General features: G+C 42.9%; 1 protein-coding gene across 1 annotated transcript; it reads left to right on the top strand.

Moving 5' to 3' along the window:
* Nucleotides 1-1,275: 1,275 nt before the first annotated feature.
* Nucleotides 1,276-22,173, top strand: PELP1 (proline, glutamate and leucine rich protein 1). The gene is made up of 17 exons (XM_063449646.1): nt 1,276-1,423; nt 5,663-5,730; nt 6,827-6,932; nt 7,039-7,188; nt 7,281-7,352; nt 8,927-8,986; nt 9,412-9,562; nt 12,432-12,561; nt 12,706-12,793; nt 13,093-13,181; nt 13,469-13,591; nt 13,744-13,894; nt 15,215-15,341; nt 16,868-16,923; nt 17,270-17,476; nt 17,568-18,842; nt 18,953-22,173. The coding sequence occupies exons 1-17, from the start codon at nt 1,289-1,291 to the stop codon at nt 19,037-19,039; spliced, it is 3,075 nt and encodes a 1,024-aa protein (XP_063305716.1). The 5' UTR covers nt 1,276-1,288; the 3' UTR covers nt 19,040-22,173.
* The last annotated feature ends 41 nt before the right edge of the window (nt 22,174-22,214 follow it).

The following is a 22,214-nucleotide window of genomic DNA, read 5'->3' as shown; positions in this document are numbered from 1 at the left end:
CCCAATTAAATTGACACATCCTCGGCCTCCTGTCAGGATGAGTTCGAAAATAAATGTAAAAGTGCAAATGTCTCCCTTATTCTTTTCTCTACTCCCTTCTCACGTGACACAGCTTGCCTACAGTCTATATACAAGGAAGGTTTGAATTCCTAAATTTACAATATTGGAAGATTAGTGAATATGGTCACACAGGTCGACTGCAATAATTAATAGACACATGACACACCTCAAATCTGCAACATGCTCAGTGGATGCCGCTGGAGGAACTCACCGTCCCTGTATGTCATGCAGTAGTGACTGAACACCCTTCCTTGACCTCAAAGTTGATATCCGTTGACAACCTCTGTATTACTATAACCACTGTAACCTTTGTTTTACTCTTTTAGGGCTTGTTGTCCGTGTTCAATGCATGAAAATGCGCTGCTATGACTTTTGTACTAGATCAACGCTTATAATCTTTTTTTAGTTCGGCAACAAAGAATAAAAAAGAGTGCAAATGTATCTTTAAAATCTTTTATGAATTGGGAAAAGGGGGCATGCAGTGAACCCCTAAAGCACTGCAACAACTTCTAGTGCTTTAGGGATCCAGAGTCCCACGGACTTTCTCAGTGTCAAACGCGTTTCGTCCTTGCCAAGGACATCTTTAGTGTCCAACGCATTTCGTCCTTCCCAGGGACTTCCTCAGGGTCCAACACGTTTTCTCCTTCACCCCAGCAAAAAAGTATTTATTTTTCCACCGTGTGCACGTAAGCTGTGATTGTCACTATATTGTAGTGGTTATGATGTAGTGGTTATGATGCCAGGAGTACCCCTGGCAGCATTGCAGAGTAAGTAGTAAAACCATTTAAGAACAGTTTAACCGCTTGCTTGGGTTCTGCAGGGCCGAGCTCATTGGGCTGTAGTGATTATGGTGCTTTTAGTGTTCCTTTTCAAATATTTTTATTACATTTTTTTACACTGTAAAGGAGTCAAGTCTCAGCCCATGCTGTTTAATTTATTTTATTTCCCCATCTAATACAGTAATTATGTTGGCGATTTATAAATGATGATATGTCAGAAGAGTCCTAGCTGGGCGGCCAGTGGCTGCTTATCACTGGCTAGGCTCACTAATCCCATGATGCTCAGCCAGCCCCCGCTGTGTTACTGAGGTAGCAGTACTGAGATTACATGGTCCATCTCCCCGTTGCTAGGGACGCTCATGTTGCTATGGAGCTTCCCTTCGGGCGCGCTCTGGTGACGTCACGCCCCGTGGTGTCGCGCTGGGGGTGACGCGCCGGCTGGCGGGAAGATGGCGGCGGTGGCGTGTGTCGGGGTGCGGATGATGGAGACGGCCGTCACGGGGCTCCTGGAGCGAGACCTGAGCGAGGGGGAGCTGGGGGAAGCGATCCGAGGCCTGCGGGAGCATGGGGTGCTCCGGGGGGAGGTGAGAGCATGCCCCCCTCTCCCCACACTCACAGCTCTGTCTGTATGGGAACAATAACAGGAGCACGAACACCTACCGGCCTCCTGCCTGCAGAGCATCATAGGAAACAAGGGGCACGACCCCCAGGGCTGCCAGGACACCACTCACACTGTCATACTGCTGGACATGAAAAGCGCTGCCCTGATATAAGGAACATTCAAATACTGCAACGGGGAGAGTCAGGGAATATATGGGGATGGGGGGGGGGGGGGGGGGGGGAGTGAGGGAGAGGTGGAGTCAGGGGATACATGGGGGGGGAGGTGGAGTCAGGGGATACATGGGGGGGGGAGGTGGAGTCAGGGGATACATGGGGGGGGGAGGTGGAGTCAGGGGATACATGGGGGGGGGAGGTGGAGTCAGGGGATACATGGGGGGGGGGAGGTGGAGTCAGGGGATATGGGGGGGGAGGTGGAGTCAGGGGATACATGGGGGGGGGGAGGTGGAGTCAGGGGATATGGGGGGGAGGTGGAGTCAGGGGATATGGGGGGGAGGTGGAGTCAGGGGATACATGGGGGGGAGTCAGGGGATACATGGGGGGGAGTCAGGGGATACATGGGGGGGAGTCAGGGGATACATGGGGGGGAGTCAGGGGATACATGGGGGGGAGTCAGGGGATACATGGGGGGGGAGTCAGGGGATACATGGGGGGGAGTCAGGGGATACATGGGGGGGGAGTCAGGGGATACATGGGGGGGGAGTCAGGGGATACATGGGGGGGGGAGTCAGGGGATACATGGGGGGGAGTCAGGGGATACATGGGGGGGGAGTCAGGGGATACATGGGGGGGAGTCAGGGGATACATGGGGGGGGAGTCAGGGGATACATGGGGGGGGAGTCAGGGGATACATGGGGGGGGAGTCAGGGGATACATGGGGGGGGAGTCAGGGGATACATGGGGGGGGAGTCAGGGGATACATGGGGGGGGAGTCAGGGGATACATGGGGGGGGAGTCAGGGGATACATGGGGGGGGATTCAGGGAATACATGGGGGGGGGATTCAGGGAATACATGGGGGGGGGATTCAGGGAATACATGGGGGGGGGGATTCAGGGAATACATGGGGGGGGGGATTCAGGGAATACATGGGGGGGGGATTCAGGGGATACATGGGAGGGGATTCAGGGGATACATGGGAGGATATTCAGGGAATACATGCAGGGGGGGGATATTCAGGGAATACATGCGGGGGGTGGGATATTCAGGGAATACATGCGGGGGGGGGGGGATTTTCAGGGAATAAAGAGTGGCTATGTTACTTATATCTGGGCAGCACTTTTCATTTACATCAGCCAATAAATGGGGTATTCAGAGGCAATACCTCAATTAGCTAATTGTTTTTTATCCCAGGACATATAAATGCTACCTATAGAAAGGCAGCACTATACATATGGGGGACCTGGCAGCCCTGATTGGGGTACTGGTTCTATGTGCATGATACTGAGCAACTCTGGCCCCTAAGCGAAAGTTCCGTAGTCCATGGTAGATGCCTGACTCCTTTGGTTTAAAGGAACACTATGGCTTTTGGACTACACATATTCCTAACACTGTAACACTCCTGTCCCTAATTAGTTTATTCTAGATAACCCTCCTGCCACGTGTTAAACAGATTAAGAGAACAAAAGTTTTACTTGCCTTTTTCCAGTGCCGAGGCTTATTACATGATGCTTGCCTCTCAGCCTACCGTGAAGTCATCAATGAGGATTCATCGCTTTATTGATGCTGGTCTAACCCAATTCATCACAGAAATGCATTGGGGACCTGATGCGACTGCGGTGAGCGCAACAAGCGCATCTGTTACTACTCATAGTAAGCCGCTAATACAGTGCTTTCCTATGAACTGCAATGTCAGTTTTACTCGGTCTTTGCAGTTGAAGCACCACGAGTTGCTGTCAGTATGATAGACACTGGAGGCGTTTTTAAGGTAAAAGCCATAGCTGTTTCCCGCGAAATGGCAATGTTTTACCTTGACTGCTTAAATCTACAGGGCCACTGCATCCAGACCACTTAATTGAGATGAAGCGGTCTGGGTGATCTTAGTGGTCCTTTAGTTGTTTAAATGCAACTGTGTTTACATTTCGGTGTATCGTATGAAGTATAATGATAACATAATTTCTAGCAGAACTCTTGAAATGGGAACTAATCAGCATGTTCTACAATAATTGTTCTGCTATTTTCCATCTTGAAGAGTTTTTATTGTTTGCGTTCACAGATTAGCTACGTCTATTAATGCAATGTGTAGAACTCACATGTAACATGGCAGAAGAAGTGTTACTTAGGGCGGTAATATCGCATTTCCAAAAATGCATAATTCGTTTTAAAGCACATCTTTCACATTTCTGTCACTTTACTTATCATTATATCCAGTGTGTGTGATGCATAACCAGAGATGCCAGCATAGGAAAAAGATTCCCAGAATTCCCAATGAACCTGTCGGAACACTAGTGTAGACAACCACCCAGAAGTGTGTATCTGTCTACTTCATGTCCACTTCACCTCCATATTCCAGTACAGTTTGCTGGAATAAGGCAAAATAGAACTGTAATCAGCAAAACATAAATTGTTCCATTTTATCATGTATGAGGAAAGCCAGTCATGCCAGGTAAATGAGAAACTACTGACAAGTGAAAACACCACCCATTGCTAACCGTCCGTTGCCTAATGTCATGTGCAAAAATCTCAATAGTAACAGTTCTACTTTAACCCCTTAAGGACACATGACATGTCATGATTCCCTTTTATTCCAGAAGTTTGGTCCTTAAGGGGTTAAAGCAGATTTGCACGTAGATGTCTAATCTCTGTTCGAAACGGTATATTTTTTTTAAGTTTGCAGTGCGGATGCAATTTTGAACCTTAGTACATCACTCCCTTATTAAGCGGAACTCGTCATACGCACTGTGAGAGTTCACGCATAAAGTGCAATGTTTGGACAAAGCTCTAATAGTGGAGTAATGGGAAGGGACATTGCATTGGTTTCCATAGTGATTATTGTACTATTACAATGTGGCCCCTTTGTTCATTCACTTCCCACCTTCACTTTGGGACTTACATTATTTCCCTTTACTCCGTGATCTCATGTTCATGCTAGGATAGAAATTCATACCTTTATCCAGCACTACAGGGCAAATTGAATGGCTAAATCTATCAGACAGAATTCTTTCCGCCAGCTGTTGTGAATGATTCTCACAATAAAGCTTATTTATCTAAATATCTGCCTCAGCGTCATGAGAGGTGTATTCCACAACAGCTGCAGTATTGGGAGTGAGCCTGTTTTATTTTGCAGGGTTTTCTACTTCAGAAGTTGTGGACTACATCAACCATAATCCTCTTACACCTATAATGCTGGCAAAGCATCATGGGAGGTGTAGTCCAAAACATCTAGAGTGCCAAAGGTTGCCTACGCCTGCTCTACACCTTTGTTTCAGGATATCTAAGCATGCTGTGTCACCACTTGTGTCTGGTAAAGCACGACAGAACACGGTTAGAGATACGTTCCATATTTATATACAGTTTAACATTCAGTCATGATGGGTGCATTGATTGTGAGTGTATGAGATGTTGGCATTCTGTAAGCCCCACAGCTAATTATGGTTTTCTCTAGCTACACATAAAGACCCAAATAGCAGAGTAGGAAAAATATTCATAGGACCATTCCAAGCTATATGTCCTCCAAGTGTGAGCAAATCATTCATTCATGTTTGAAGTCATTTAACTAGTCATACGATAAAAATATTCAAAACAACCCAAAAAAAAAAAAAATGATACCGTGACATTCCTGCAAATTACTGTTCAGTCTTGACAGCTTCTGCAGTAAACTCTGACCAAAGCAAGAAGTGCCTCAGCCAATCATGTCTGTCTTTTTATAGCACTGCTGCGCGTATCCCAGAGGCAGTACTTTGTGAACACAACAGGGAATTGTGGAAGTTGTAGTTCAATTGATTATTTTACATAGCAGAAAACTCACAGCTCGACTACAGCTCCCAGAAACCCAAATCATGAGACTACGTAGAGCAGTATTTGTGGCGCAGAAGAAAAAATATTGAAAATTGAGAAGTAGATACAGAAAGGGTTGTCTTATGGTGGAAATCTAATTGTTTATTATTATAATAAAAAAATCACCCAGTATTACTAGCTACTAATTCCCAAAGTCTTGTGTAGGAATCTTGGTAGAATGTTATTCATTTTGTCTTCTTGTCATTTCAGGGATCCACGGCTGCCTTGTCTGGTCTTCTCAGTAGCTGCAGCTCACGTTTGATGTCCGCGAGCACTCGGTATGAAACGTTTCTCATTGGAATTTGAAGCCCCAGATTCTACTTCTATGCCTCTGTATATTGTAATGTGCAAACAGAGTCTGACAAAAATCCACAAACCCACCAGCATTACCCTGTACAACAGCCAGGCTGCTTTTGGGATCTTCTGCAAATATAAAATAACTACATCCTACTTTTGATTCAGAATTTCCCTTTTAACGGAAATCTCCTACAATTTCTTTCAGATTTGTTTTCCTTTTATTAACACTGTATATCATGTTTTACAAAAATAGTTTTCAGTACGTGTGTCCAGAAGACAGTAAAGTGATAATTGTCTGGAATTCAAAGTCAATTTAGATAGCTGTCTTGGAGAATGTTTTTAATTTAGCAATGTTGGCTCTTAAGGGACACTATAGGCACCCAGCGTCCATCATCATTTCACATAGTTAAACTCTGCGTGAATCAAGGCAGTGCATCTGGTGGCTGTCTTAACCCTGCAATGTAAGCATTGCAGTTTCTCTAAAAGGGACAGGGGCATTGCACACCGACCACTTCGATAAGATGGAGTGGTCTGGGTGCCTATAGTGTTCCTTTCCGTGAATAACCCTGTAAGTGTGTTCTGGACAAAGCAGCATATACATTGTTACTAAGAGAAAGGTAATACAAGTCTCATAAAGTCTCTCTGACGCTTGATCAAGGCTCCGAGAGGAGCCAAAACGTTGTTTGCACTTTCTTGTTCCTAATAAAAGACTGCCTTTTATAAGAAACCTCACGTGTACCTTGATATTTCTTTTCTTACGTTTGATGTCTACAGGGTTTGGCCTTCCCTTTCTGGAGCACCCTGCAGGAATTATTCCCCCCTTTTTAGTGTGTGCATTTTACTATCTTCAAATCTCAGTGATTGAGCTGGTATCAATATTACTGCTCTGATTGAGGTTAAATAAGGACTTTATTTATTCTTTTGTCTTCTCAGTCACGACGTTAAGACAAGCAACCCATCTCAAATTTAAATCTTTCACTCCCTTACTTATAATTTGAAAATGATCCTATGACTGGTTATACTTGGGAGCCAAGGTTTTTCTCTATTGAAATTTAAGTAGTGTCTTCTATTTCTCAGGATTGAGGGTCTCTCTTTACTATCATTGCTTGTTGAAGAGTCTCCCACAGATGTTTTCCAGCAGCACTGTGTGTCGTGGATCCGTAATGTCCTTCAAGTCATTCAGGTGAAAGAGGGTTTAAAGTTGATGTGATCGAGGGGAAAATATGTTGGTTCCAGACTGTTTTATTGTATCAGTATTGCACTCATTCAACTCTCTCCATTACCCACAGTCCCAGGACCCACCTCGTGTGGTCAGCTTTGCTGTCTTTGTACTGCGGTCTCTGCTTGCTCATTCCTCTGTGCTGCCTGAATTATCTCGTGAGATTTCTACAAATCATATTCCAGGTCTTCTCACCTCCTTACTCGGGTTGAGGAACCAGGTAAGATGGAAAAATACCAAGTATTATGATGGAAATTAAAAGAAGCATTTGAGGTTTCATAAATCTCACCTGTATCTATCTCTTTCCCACAGTGCCTGATCCCCGCTTTGGAAGGAATCAGATCGTGCTTGATCTCCTATTCGCGAGCCTGTGGCTCCCTACGGGTAAAGTTTTATTTAGTTCACGAGCACTGTTGCCTAGTCAAGTTTAAAATACAGTGCTAATTTATTTACAATTCAACAAGGCTCTGATGTTTCAGAAAAGAACAAGTCATGCATTAAAGTAACGCTCCAATCACTATAACCACTACATCACACTGTAGTAGTTATGGTGAAAAGAGTGCCCTGGCACCCTACAAGTGTAAGTAGTCAAACTATTTAAGAATGGTTTGACTTTTTGTCCCGCTGGCCAATGCTCACCAGGGGTGCAGAGCGTAGCTCAGCGTCTGAGAGTGACGATTTAAACAGACTCCAGGTAAGTCAACAAACTGTTGTTAAACAGCTTGACTACTGACTTTGGCAGGGGGCAAGGGCACTCCTGGTACCATAAGCACACTAGATTGGGCTTTAGTGAAAATGGTGCTTGGAGTGTTCGTTTAACGCTACAGTTGGAAATAAAATAGACCATCCTGGGTTTTCAGTTAGTATAGTAAGCCCAATGTATTACAACATAAATGCTCTTCATAAATCCTACACATATTCTTCTTTAAGTATTTAGATAGGGCATCTATGAATAGACTGGGCTATATTTTGGAAAGAGGAAACTGAAATTAAAACAGAGGATTTTATTTATTTTTTTGAGAAATAGTTAAACTCTTTTTGCTTTATTCTTTATGTCACATAGAAGTATAAGCGTGTTACTCTGTTTTATTGTAAGTTATTCCACATGGGATCTGTGTGCCTGGTAGCCATGCCATGGGCCTCTTGACTGCCAGGTGTCCCCACATATAGATAGTGAAAGAAGCATTCACTAGGCCATACTAATGTAGTGTTGTGTCCTCTGTATGTCCACCCTTTATGATCATAATGACTTTATTATCACCATGGTCTCTGCTTGGTAGAACGAGCTAATGATGATATAAATGGCTCTGTCATCAGAAATTATGCAAGCATCGTCATGTAACTGCCTGTACCTAGTGTTGATCGTTGTTCCTTCTTTTCAGTCTTTTAAAAAAAAAAAAAAAAAAAAAAAAAAAAATTATTATGAAGCATCATGTCTACTCAAAAAACAATTCTAATCTATTATCCAATCTTTGTCCCAATTGCCTTCACTGGTTGCCCTGCACTTTCCAGTGGCATATTGACCCAGGACATACTTGAAAACGAGAGAAATCTCAATGTATATTTCCTGGTAAAATATTTTATAAATAAATATTATGGGATTTGCTCTGTAACTATCTGCTGCAGTCTGTCACTGTTGAATTGCACTGCTTCTACTATTAAATAGCTCCCAGGCAGCCTCCGTTAGCTTGTGTGAATATTTAATGTCGTCCCCCCCCCCCCCTCCCCATTTGTAAAAGTTCACACATGCATAGCTGATGTATATTAATAGAAAACTGTGAGAGAGCTGTGCTTATCCCATAGACTACATTGAAGCAAATATGGGAAAGCTACAGCGTGCGCTCTCTCTCTCTCTCCCCCTCTCTCTCTCCCTCTCCCATCTCCCCCTCCCTATATTTCTACTTTTAGCAGCTTTTATTGTAATATGTTAATATAATGATATTGTTTATCTTGAACAGGGAAAACTCACCACATTTCTCCTAAGTCTCCTGGATGTTGAAAATCTTCAAATTCAAGAGGTAAGCCTATCCACTAAACAGGGTTGTACTTGAGTTGTTGTTAGCCATGGAGAGAGAGATGCACCCATACACCATTTTACTGTTGAAAAAGTGTGACTCAACATTTAATAAAGCTTCAGGCCCTTAACATCTTGATGATCTTTACTCTAAATTTTAATATCTAGCCATGTCCGTCAATGGCCTCCTGAATTCTAGAAGTATAAAGCAAACCAATCTGATGATCTATATTCACATGTCTTCTAGCTCACATGTGGTTATCCATCTTATTTGGCCACACAATAGACCACTTTTTCATTGAGCTTCTATGCTAGATGTAGGATTAAAATATGTACTGTTTGAGTAGACCGTAGTCTGTTAATCCAGAACACGTGGCTAAATGTTACAATGGCTATCTAGGTCTTAGTGATCTTTTCCTCTCCCACCAGCTCGCTTGTCAGTGCTTCTCTCTCCTCCCATCACTTGGCTCAGGCTTTTCTCAAGGAGTCAAACACACCGAGAACTGGGAGAGGCAGATACAGAGCGTCCTCTGCTCCCTGCACAGTGTGTTCCGGCAACTGTACCAGTCTGCGGAGACTGGTGAGTATCAATCGATTGAGACATTAAATGAATACTTTACTTTGGCAAGGTCATTGAGAGTTCAGTAAGTTGGAATCTCTAATTTGATGAGCTAAACATTAGGGTCTACATTGGATACCACCCACTGACTGGCTCTTCAAAATGTACCAAATATTATAGTAAAGACCTTGGTCCATATATATATTCTGTGACCATTGTAGATGATTTATTTATCTTTGTACAAACACATGATTTTTACAGCAAACATACTCTGCGATATGAAGAGTATTCAGTATACATCAATGTATCCGGTGCAGTATTTCTATTTTATGTCACAATAAGTTAATTGGAAAAAGTCAGCTATCGTTTTTCAGATTGGATATTTGGGCCTAAAAGGTGAAATTCACTTTGAATTCCCGACAGTCACACTTTAGTGTACAGCCCTTACTATATTTTTATTTTAAAAAAAAATCTATATTTATGTATATTTTAGTATTTTTTTTTGTGTGTGTAATTATAATTCCATTTGATGGAATGTCACAAGATGGGCTAAAACCAGCTTGAGATCTGAGCGGGGACCCACCAAAGGGCAGGATATTAGAGCTGATGTCCGTTCTCAGCACTCTCTTGCACCTTGTATTTTGCTCTCCCTACTTTCATTAAACACTGCAAAAAATTTTAAGTAGAAAAGTAAAAGAAAAAAAAATAATAAAAAGTGATTTTACTCCAGTTAATGCAGATGAATTGCACTATACATTTTCTTTTACTTTGTTGCAATACTGGTATAAGTGTTGGTAAAGACTGCAAGCATGGCCGTCAGTAGCACTCGCGCACATCAAAGACGCATATTAGCCCATTAAATATTCAACTGTACTTTTTTTGTACCTGTTGGAAATGCTGCCAGTTTGTCCTCTCTGGTTTCTTTATTACTTGACAAAGTTTAAAGTGTGTAATATTTTCATTTTTGAAACTCCTTTTTGAAAATGTTGTCATCCTTTCTTTCTCCATCGTATATCTGGTACTATCCTGGATGAATTGTCCCCCATGTGTTCCCTCTTTCTGTCTCTGCCACCTCTTGTATATCTTTCTCTGTCTGTATATTTTTGTTTTATATCTTGGTCTATATTTTACCCCATTATTTTGGACATTTTTTGTTTTCTCTGCCTCATATCCCAGAGCAATCCAAAACACACATCATGAGGGAATAGAGTGCGAGAGGTGAACGTGTCTCATTCACTAAATGCAGATTGCAGACAGTTCCCCTTCTTTGCTCCGTATTGCAGCGTTGTGTGCACACATTGCAGGCTCAGCAGTGGGAAGTGTGGATCTACATTCTCACTCTCCTGTAACCCTGTGTGTCAGTGATGTGAGCCTTGAAGACCCAATCTAGCCTGTGATCGGAATATTTGAGACATTTGCTCTGACTTGTCAGAATGTTGTACTTTGGATGTCGGAGAGACTTTTTTTCTTAAGTCAGTTTAACGTAATTGGAACTGGCACATGTTTAGAAATGAATATAAAATACATCAACACTAACAGTTTGGAATGATTGATGTAAGTTTAATACAAAGCTAGTAAGATGTCCACACTGCTGTCAGGTTGTCCTCTGAATCACCTTACCCCCAGGTGAAATTTGTCAGGGCTAAGCCTACTGAATACCATGTACCTGAACCGGAAAAGCTTGTTTCTGTTTTACCGGGGATTGGCTATGAGACATTTCTTCCATTATCACCATACCCCCAGGATACACAACTACCTGTATCTCAGCTTTGGCCATCTATACTATTTCCACTTCAGCAATAATATTTACTGATATTTACAGGGCAAAAGGCAATGTAAATTAGAACAAAAAACAATAAATACATAACACAGAGATCTGGTGAACAAAAACCCCAAAACACTCATAAGTCTAACTTTCCAAGTTGTGTCCATATATTTTTATGGAATGTTTGTAAGCTAAAGCGGTTTAGGTGCTTAGGCGAGCAATTTTTTTTTTTTTTTTTTACATACCGTATATACTCGAGTATAAGCCGACCCGAATATAAGCCGAGGCCCCTAATTTTACCCCCAAAACCGGGAAAACTTATTGACTCGAGTATAAGACACGGGTGGGAAATGCAGCAGCTACTGGTAAATTTCTAAATAAAATTAGATCCTTAAAAAATTATATTGAATATTTATTTACAGTGTGTGTATATAATGAATGCAGTGTGCGTATGAGTGCAGTGTGTGTGTTGCAGAGCCTTGGTGGGGGGTGGGAATTTTTATTATTATTTTAATAATTCTTTTGTTGTATTATTACTTTTTTTATTATTATTTATATTTTTTAATTTTTCACCCCCCCTCCCTGCTTGATACATGGCAGGGAGGGGGGCTCTCACTCCCTGGTGGTCCAGTGGCATTGGCAGTTCAGTGGAGGGGGACTGGCAGAGAGCGCTTACCTCTCCTGCAGCTCTTGTCAGCTCTCTACTCCTCCGCGCTGGTCCGGTCAACTCCCTCTTCAAGTCCCAGTGTAAGTCTCGTGAGAGCCGCGCTATGACCCCGCGGCTCTCGCGAGACTTACACTGGGAGCTGACAGAGGTGCTGAACAGACCGGCACGGAGGAGAAGGGAGCTGACAGGAGCTGCAGGAGAGGTAAGTAACCGCTCTCTGCCAGCCCCCCTCCTACACAGCCCCCAGTCTGTATTATGGCAATGTAAATTGCCATAATACAGACAGTGACTCGAGTATAAGTCGAGTTGGGGTTTTTCAGCACAAAAAATGTGCTGAAAAACTCGACTTCTACTCGAGTATATACGGTATATTGTTTTGCTTGGACAACTTTAGTTTGCAGTACGTTTAAGTATACATTAACCTGATAGTAACCGAATAAATAATTTTCTCTGTTCAGACTCAACCCGCTATGAAGGTCCTGGCACTGAGCTGGAGCTGCCGAGCTTGGAGGATGATGGGACTCATAGTGTCCTGCAGTTGGTTAGGCGGCTGACTGCATTAGGGCAGTGTGTGGGCCTGCTAGTGAGGTATATATATTTCAATCCCCTGTCTGTGTGCCTTTTCCTGGAGGGTAAAATGTACAGGGTATAGTCCTCTATATATTGAAGTGCATATTAGAGCTGACTTCCATTTCTTTGATCAGTTTCTTCTTCTCTTGTGATGCCTTACAGGGAGCCATTCCCAGCTCCAGTACGTGTTCCTGTGTCTGATCTTCTCAGTTTTGTCTTCAGAGTGATCAATGTGAGCCCCAAAAACCTGGTAAGGTTACACGTGTTTGAACCCTTTAACCCATATTAACTTGGTTTCCTAGACTGACTATTATGCATATGGTCTGCAATTTACAGACAGAGTTATACACTTGGATATTTTGGACTGAAATTTGAAATTCACTTTGAATTGCCAGCAATTCATTCTTTAGCGTATTTTGTCCATATTTGTCCCAAGAAACCACCATGTTAATAGCATACTAAGGTTTGTGCAGAAGATTGATTCTGATTTGTAAACTTTCTGAGTTTCCTCTCATAAAATCATATTTTATTTTCCTTTTTCTCCATCAGAGTTGGCAGGGAGAAGAGTCTATAAAATTGCTGTTGCTTCCTCGGGTCCATAAATGCGCCCTGGACATTCTGGAAGCTACTATAATAGCGTAAGGAGAAATAACAACAACAAAGATTTAATGATTCATGCTTGTGTGAGGGGGAGCGTGCGCTGGCGCGTGAGGGGGAGTGTGAGGATGTGTGAGGAGGAGTGTGAGCTTGACATATGTCTGAAAATGACAAATAAGACCATAATCACTCCAGTGTGTGTGTGTTTATCACTTTCTCATTCTGATTTTCTGAAGTTGATGTCACCATAACGGTGGTCTATGTGCCAACAATGCAAGTTGATGGTCTCTTTCTTGAATACTAATGCACAATTTCCTTGACCTTACAGATGTGGACCTCGTCTCTTGCCATTTTCCGCTGTTATCTGCCGTTTATTCCCTCAACTCCTCAGCTCCTGGGGAGCCATGAGAGGGGCAGCAGGGATGGTAATCGGACAAGAAAGGCCATTCAGGTGGGTACTGGTTGTAGGTCTGGCTTGATCTAAATGCAGCAAGAGATTCTTTGCTGTTAGAATTGAAGTCCTTATAGAAGAGGAGCAATGGAGTATAATTATCAATAGTAAATGTTTTTTCTTTTTTCCCATTGTGCAATGTTTTAATCCAGTTCCCTCCGTGAGTCTGTGTACCGTGTCCTGGAACAGTGGGTGTCCGTATGTGGAGTTTCCTCGGGAGTTCTGCAAGGTCCAATTCACCATTCTGACATCCTATTGGCTCACCTGCTAAGTGACATCACTCCTCCATCAGACACCGTGAAGGTAATTATAAAACACAACCTTTACTTTTGTTTATTTCGCAATTCAGTAAAAAAAAAAAAAAATTCTCCTTCCCATTTTGGCACCTTCTTCTAAAAGTGTTTGTACCTGTTATAGAGAAGTCTCACCTGGTCAGATTTGTTTTGTCAGTTGTCTTCCATCTTCATATTTCCTCTTTTCTATTTACACTTACTGTATTTTAAATCTATTCAGTTTAAAGTGACATTCTAAGCACGATAACTACAGCAACATATTGTAGTGGTTATGGAGCCATCCTACTGTTAAGACCATTTTGAACAGTTTGTCTGCTGTCTGGCCCCCTTTCACAGCACTAAAGCAGATCTTGCTGTCGTGGTTATGGTGCTATTTTATGAAATAGACCAGCTCTGACACTGTATCTCAGCCTGATTAGCCAATTCAGCATTGGGCAGGCAGATGCAGTTCACATAAGGGCACTGCAGACATAAAAAGGATAATCCCACAGGCTGCCCAGAGCCCATAACTGCTAGCTCTGTGCTGCTCACAATGCCCAGTATGCTCCGTGACCTTCAGCCGGGAGCTGCCGAGACTCACAGTGCCTCAAATCAAGGAAGGTCCAGACACTCGCCAAAGGAGATTTAACAGCTTTCCAATGAAGCATTACACAGGGCAATGTTTTGGTCACCATCTGTGACTTATATCAAGGCTTGGTGGTCAAAACATTGCCCTGTGTAATGCTTTATTGCAAAGCTGTTAAATTCCCTTTTCTCAGTGCTTGGTCTTTCATTGATTTGCTAGAATCATGTTACTGGGAGTTGGGGCCAACCCCAGTAATGGAGCACCACGATTGTACTTTGGATTATTGGCCATGAGGAGTTTTGTCCCTTTGGGAGTGCAGTCCCCTGCATTGGAAATTTCTGAGACTCACGGAGCAGTATACAAATAGAAATTCAGAGCTCGGCGCTGACTATTGGGCCAGTGAAAATTGAGGTCTATTTTGACCCTAGCAATGCCTGATTGGAAGGTAGGTTACAGTATGAGAATATATTTACAAATGTGAATCTGTTTCTTGCAATTGGCATTCATTCTGGCATTACATTACATTATCGCATCACATGTGTGAATGTGTATCCCACCCATATACACACGTTTCTTTGCTTTTCTAAATTTAATCGCTTACCACTGTTTGATGCACTAAATAATACCCGTCACCTGGCTAATAATGCTTGCAGAAGTTAGAGCCCAATGTGAAATATAAATCCCTGGAAACAATACCAATTCCAGATTCGATATGATGTAAAATAACGTAAACCCATCTCTCTTCCTACCTCCTCTGTTCTGTAGATCTCTGGCTTTGTGCAGCTTGGAGCCAAGAAGCAGAAGGTCTCTGAGGTTGGGGGCGGTGACTTCCAGGCCCATCGAAAAAAACAGTCCAGTGCCAATACTGAACTCTGTGCTGCAGCCCTGCGAGGTGAGATTCCCACTCACTTTATACCGTAGCTTTCTATCTATATCGTGGTGTCAAGGGTTGGCTAGCAGCTCATGTTGTCATGTTGTTAAACATTATTATTTTTTACCAGTTTTCCTTGGCCTTTGTACAGTTTTAATCTATCTCTTTCGATCTGCTCTCTCTGTGTTTTCCTGCAGGATAGACACCAATCTGATCTTCCGAAGGATAAATGTGTGAATTAGGAACTTAAAAATGAGTTTATACGATGATCTTCAATGTCAAATCAGTAGCTACAACATACACACTACACTTAAATCAGTCTATAAGTAACTAATTACTGGTCACCACACTACAAACCAGAATGTAATGCTAGTTAAACAATCTATCATATACACGGAGTATGACACTCCCCCCTATAGAGCGAGAGTATATGATATATTGTTTAACTAGCGCTCCTGGTTAGTGGTGTGGTCTCCATATTTTTGTTACTTACATCCAATCTGATCTATGCTCTCGCTGTGTGTCTGCTCTCTCTCTGTGTCTCTTTGTCTCTGTGTGTCTCCCTGTAGGAAAGCCCTGTTTTCTTTGTCTGTATCTGTGTCTCCCTGTAGGATAGCCTCTGAACTGTCTGTCATCCTGTAGAATATCCTCAGATCTGTGCTGTCTGTATCTGATTCTACCTGTAGGATAGCCTCAGATCTGTGCTGTCTGTATCTGTCTCCCCCTAAAGGATAGCCTCTGAACAGTCTATCTGTGCCTACCTGTAGGATAGCCTCTGATCTCTCAGTATCGGTGTTTCCCTGTAGGATAGCCTCTGATCTGCTATATATCTGTGTCTCCCTGTAGGATAGCATCTGATCTGCTCTATATCTGTGTCTCCCTGTAGGATAGACTTTGCTCTGTCTGTATATGTGTCTCCATGTAGGATAGCCTCTGATCTGCTCTGTCTGTCACCCTCTAGGATAGCCTGTGAATTGTCTGTACCTGTGTCTCTCTATAGTATAGCCTCTGATCTGCTCTATATCTGTGTCTACCTGTAGGATAGCCTCTGCTCTGTCTGTATCTGTGTCTCCCTGTAGGATAGCCTCTCATCTGCTCTATAGCTGTGTCTCATTGTAGGATAGCCTCTGATCTACTTTGTATCTCACTGTAGGATAGCCTCTGATCTACTTTGTGTCTCACTGTAGGATAGCCTCTGATCTACTTTGTGTCTCACTGTAGGATAGCCTCTGATCTGCTTTGTGTCTCCTTGTAGGATAGCCTCTAAACCGCTGTCTGTCACCCTGCAGATAGCCTTTACTATGTTGCCTGTATCTGTCATACTGTAGGAAAGCCTCTGATCTGTATATATCATGTATCACATTGTAGGAGAGTCACTGATCTGATCTGTATATATCATGTCTCATATTGTAGGAGAGTCACTGCCCTGCTCTTTGTATGTCTGTTCTATCTGCAGCTGTCACTATGCAGGCAGTAATGAGAATTTGATGACGTGATATAGCTAAAGATTTCTTTTTTTTTTTGTTGTTTCTCTCATTTTCTTTTAGTTTTGTGCAGCATTGTCCTTCATTGTGGGTCTGTAATCAAAGAAGATACACATCGGGTGAGAAATTAAAAGTGTAAATAAATCTGTTTCAGATCAGATCTCCAGTGAATGCCACTTTATTCTGTCACATCTGTGATTTCATCAGTTAATATCAGTTTTTCTGTGTCTATAATGCCGTTTTAAGATGTATCTGGGTTGGAGTAGACTATTTTAATTGCATCGTCTTTGTGTTGTTACATAGTATCTATGGCACATCCCGTGATATCTTTGCCCATTTGTTATTGCAGCATGTGGCTGTCACATGGTTTGGTGTGTTTATGCATATGGTGTGTTGCCTCTCCACATGTAGTGCAGTGTATACTGTACCCTTTATGATGTTGCTCTCTCCTTTCTCTTTTCCAAGAAACTCCAAGAGTTGTCCATCCCACTCCTGATACACCTCCAGCAAGGCTCGGAAACCTCTTTGGGCCCATATATCAGCAGTGAGTGTCGAAAGGAATTGTACAGATTACTCCTTTCTTTAACGCTGACACCCAACCCACGTCTCCCTGCCCCCTTGCACTGCGCTGTCAGGATCTTCAGTGGAGGTGTGACTGAGGAGAGCATGCAGGTGAGACACTGGGTAGTATGCAGGCTTTCGGGAGGAGAGTGATTTTACAATGTTGAAAGCTTTTCTACTCCTTGTTCTCTTCAATTTACAGGTCTCCCTGTTTTGCGCAGAGGCTCTTGCTATATGTCGTGTTCTCATTCATCCTCGTGGCCCTTCACTTCAACATCCATTGCCATCCCAAGGCCCCCGTTCTTCAATGCCAACTGTAGATGTACCAAACCAGAGACCTCCTGCTCCTCCTCCCACTTTTCCTGTCCCACCTCCAGCTAATCATCTCCCCACAAGGCCTCCGGTTCCTCCCCAACCTATTGAGCCTGCTGTTACTGCTGCAGAGCCATCCCCGCCTCAAGAAGAGACCTTTGGTGGACGACCTCGGCGTGCAGTCTTCATTCACTTTGAAAAAGAGGAGCCGTCAGATGTTGAGATTTCTTTGGAAAGTGATTCAGATGACAGTGTGGTCATTGTTCCAGAAGGACTACTCACAAAACCTACTCCAAAACCTGAACCCTCCCCACCTGCAGTCAAACCTTCAGCAGAAGAGACCACAGAGGTACCTGCACAGCCTGTGGTTCCATCTGCTAGTACGTTACCTCCACTACCACCACCGGCAGCATGCCCTGGACCTTCCCCCGCCCCACTTCCACTATCTCTTCCTGAAGTCCCTATACAGCCTTTGCCAGAGGCTAGCATGACTGTGATTGATATCAATAGCAGTGATGATGAAGAAGGAGAGGAAGAAGAGGATGAAGAAGAGGAAGAAGGAATGTATGATGATGAAGAAGAGGAATTTTATGATGAAGAAGAGGATGAAGATCTAGAGGGGCTAGATGAGGAAGACTATGAAGAGGACGAGGAAGGTCTAACAGAGGAAGAAGATGAGGAAGAAGAAGACATTGAGGAGGAAGGAGATGAAGAGGATGAAGAAGATGATGGTCTAATGCCCGAGGAGATGCAGATTGGTGCTACAGCAGAGGAAATACAGGAGGAAATTGAACCTATTGAGCCAGTATTACAAGAGATAGAACACGAAGAGGGTCCACCTCGATTATCCCCTATGCAAGAAGATGATGGTGGTGACACAGGTCTGCTAATGTTGGTAGAAAGTGAGGAAAAGGAGATCCCAGGTGAAGAACAAGAAGATAGAGTGCCAGTAACTGAGCCAGAGGTCACGGACAGCCCACCTCCACCACCAGTGCTCACACCACCACCACCTCCAACACTGCCTCCGGAGGTTGAGGAGACGGCTGTGCCACAGTCTGAACCCATAGTGGAACCCAAAGTCCCTCTAGCAATTGAAGAAACTGTTAAAGAAATAGAGGTAGAAGACGAGAAAAAAATGGAAGAGGAACATATTGAAGAAGTAGAGGTGAGTAATATTCGTGAGAGGAATCCAAAATGTAAATAGTGATGAGAAAATAGGGGATTTGGGGAAGTGGGACATGGTTTCTTATTAATTCTGTCATCCTTTTCTTGTAGGAAAAAATTGCAGATGCAGACACTATGTTGGCAGATTTTGTTGACTGTCCTCCAGATGATGAAAAGCCCACAGAACCAACCACGTGATGTCAAGTGGTTATACATTTCTCGTCATGTTGAACTATAATTCCACATACATGCTGCTCCTATTTTGAAAGACACACACCCTTTCCATAGTTAATAAAATGTGTACTGAGCTCATCACACTTCGTTTTGTTCATTATGAACTTTGCTAATCTGAATTGTAGTGCTTCTAGGGAAAATTCTGGTGGATGCTGCATACTTGACCCTTGTGCTTTTTTTGTCTCCCATGAGGCCTTGCCTTAAAGGGACTGTTTAGACACCATAACAACTTAATGTATGTAAAGTTGTATGTATAGATGTTATGAGGCTAGGAGGCCCCCTGGCGCACTATCACCGTGTAACTCCAAAGTGAATCTCCAGCGCCGATCCTCCGGCTGCATCCAGCTTCTGAATCTGTTTCAGGAACTGCGGAGTGACGCCAGGCAGGTACCCGCTGATTGGCTGAGAGCGTTTGGCTGACGCCCTCGGCCAATCAATGACACACAATTTATAAAGCAGGCTTAAAAAAGGTAAGTTTCTTTTTAAGTCAGTTTTATGCATGGGGAGTCACTGATTGGCTGAGAGCGTCACCTGGCCCACTTTGGGGTTAAACCGTTAGAGAACGGTTTATCCCCTTAAGGACCAAACTTCTGGAATAAAAGGGAATCATGACATGTCACACATGTCATGTGTCCTTAAGGGGTTAAGGTAAGAGTGTGTCCAGGGGCCTCCTGGCAGCAAGTAAAATTTGCACATGTAAGAAAAACATTGATCATAACAATGTAGTTGTTATGGTGACCAGAGAGACCCTGTAAATTTGGATCAGTGTTTTTCTTACTAAAATTCAGTGATGGCAAACCACTGTAGTCCTGCAATAATGAAATAAGTTCACTGTGGTACTCTGTAGAGTTGTTTGAGAGACCTGGTCCACAATGGCAATAATCCAACACTTCAACATAAATTACATTATTTAATGCATAAAGAACAGCCTATTCAGTTGTACAACGTTAGAACCTAAGCACATGAGCCTAGGATATGCATACATTCCAAAACTGACTTGATTGTTGTTGCACTGGGATTACATTGCACACAATAGATTAATTTTAACATGAACCTTTTTGTTCACTGATCACTGGTGACGATGGTAGCTTTCTAGAGCTCTCACTTGAAATGGACAATCCCCAAATTGTAGACTGTTTGACGTTTTTGATGGCTGAGTAGAGAACTACAGTTGTACCATTCATTCCTGTCTAATATATGGTTGACATACTCTGTGGTTTATTTGTTACACAGAGAGTTTAAAACCAAATGGCTGACCGGGGGGGAAAGAAAAATCTCGAACTTTTCTATAATTATTGCTTGCATAAATAACTTGGCCTGAATTTTTAAAAGGTTTTTTATTTTTATTATTTTCATTCTTAAAAATGCTTGCTTTAGTAGTGAACAAATCTACAAAACCAGTTTGGAGATTTTTAACAATTCTCTAACATTGCTGTAGTTATAGCTTGGCCGGTGCAGCCAATTTTTGCTACCGATTTTTATTTCAGTACAATTCGGGGTTTAGTGCATATGAAGGTGGGTGTGGTTCTATAGTCTGCAAGGGCCATTGGCTTCTAGTTATTTTAGGGTAATTTGCTTTGTTGCAAAGATTTTCACAGTGTTAAAGGAACATTATAGCGTTACTAATGCAGTTTTGAATTCCTAACATTCGTGTCCCTATTTCTTTAGGTTTGCTGCCCTCTCCCCTGGTGTCAAAAGGGTTACAAAACACTTTGTTAAAGGGACACTATAGGAACCCAGATCACTTCAGCTCACTGAAGTAGTCTGGATGCAATGTCCCAGGTTCCTGAACTGTGAGCAAGTAATTATTGCAGTTTTTAAGAAACTGCTAAAGTTAACTCCACCTCTAGTGGCTGTCTACCTGACAGCCACTAGAGGGACTTCCGGGCTGTTAAGCAACTTTTGGTCACCTAACTGATGCTGGACATCCTCACGCTATTCATGGGGACGTCCAGCGTCACCTAAAACCCCATAGGAAAGCATTGAATAATGCTTTCCTATGGGGAAATCTTAATGCGAGAGTGGCATGGCCGCGCATGCACATTAGTTCTCCACGCCGGCTGACGGATGGGAAGGAGAGAAGGTGGACCAGAGCCAGTGCCGAGTGACATCGGCGTTGGCCCAGGTAAGTAACAGAAGGGGTTTTAACTGGTGTAATATTTTCCCTTTAACTTGCCTCTTTCCTGTGCTGAGGTTCCCTCTTTGTCTCCTATTGCCATGGTGTCACACTGATGAATGAAACCACATGCGCAAGTTCCCCATGTCTTAGAGCTTCCCCATGGGAAATCATTAAATTTACATGAGGATGTCCAACGTTGTATCATGGCGTTAAACTCCGTGATAAACTAGGAAGCACATCTAGTGGCTATTTGGACGAGTACTTAACCCAGACCATTTTAATGAGATGAAGTGGTTTGAGAGCCTATAGCAGGGGTCCTCAAACTCTGGCCCCCCAGATGTTGCTGAACTACAACTCCTACGATTCTCTGGCTATCTATGTAATTCGAAGAATCATGGGAGTTGTAGTTCAGCAACATCTGGGGGCCCGGAGTTTGAGGATCCCTGGCCTATAGTGTCCCTTTTAAAAGTGGAGGTCATTGATCATGTATTAGTGAAGGCTGATACCATGGCTGTACGCAGAGCCTCTCATCCGATCATACATCTGTCAGCAGCTGGATTGATTTTCATTTGGATAATTAGTATGCCCTGTAACTATGCTTAGCAGCGGTAGATTACGTGGCCTCTTAAATAACCCAGAGTACCAATGTGGATTTATACAGCGTTATTATAGGACAATGTTCTATAGAATGAGCGGTCATTTGGTTTCTCCTAGTGATTACTAGTGCTGAAACATTGTAGCATATCTATGGAGCCATGCTTTATTGTAACCATCCAGTGCATTCACAGGGGCCATAGTAGCTGGATAAGGGTGTGTGTGTGTGTGTGTATACATACATGTATCAGAGTAGCTGGGCATGTAAAAGGTTATATTGCCATCTTCTCAAACAATGTGACCTTTTTTTTGTTGTTTTCATTTTTTATACATGAGTTTTTGTTAGCATTTTGTCAATAAAACATTGCTTGTGCTGTACCTGCTACCTTGAAGTGATTTATTGTGATGTTTTGGGGTGATTTCCGG

The sequence above is a fragment of the Pelobates fuscus genome, chromosome 3 (genome assembly GCF_036172605.1).
Source record: "Pelobates fuscus isolate aPelFus1 chromosome 3, aPelFus1.pri, whole genome shotgun sequence".
In the NCBI taxonomy this organism is placed as follows: Eukaryota; Metazoa; Chordata; class Amphibia; order Anura; family Pelobatidae; genus Pelobates; species Pelobates fuscus.
This window is presented reverse-complemented; position numbering and strand designations above follow the sequence as displayed.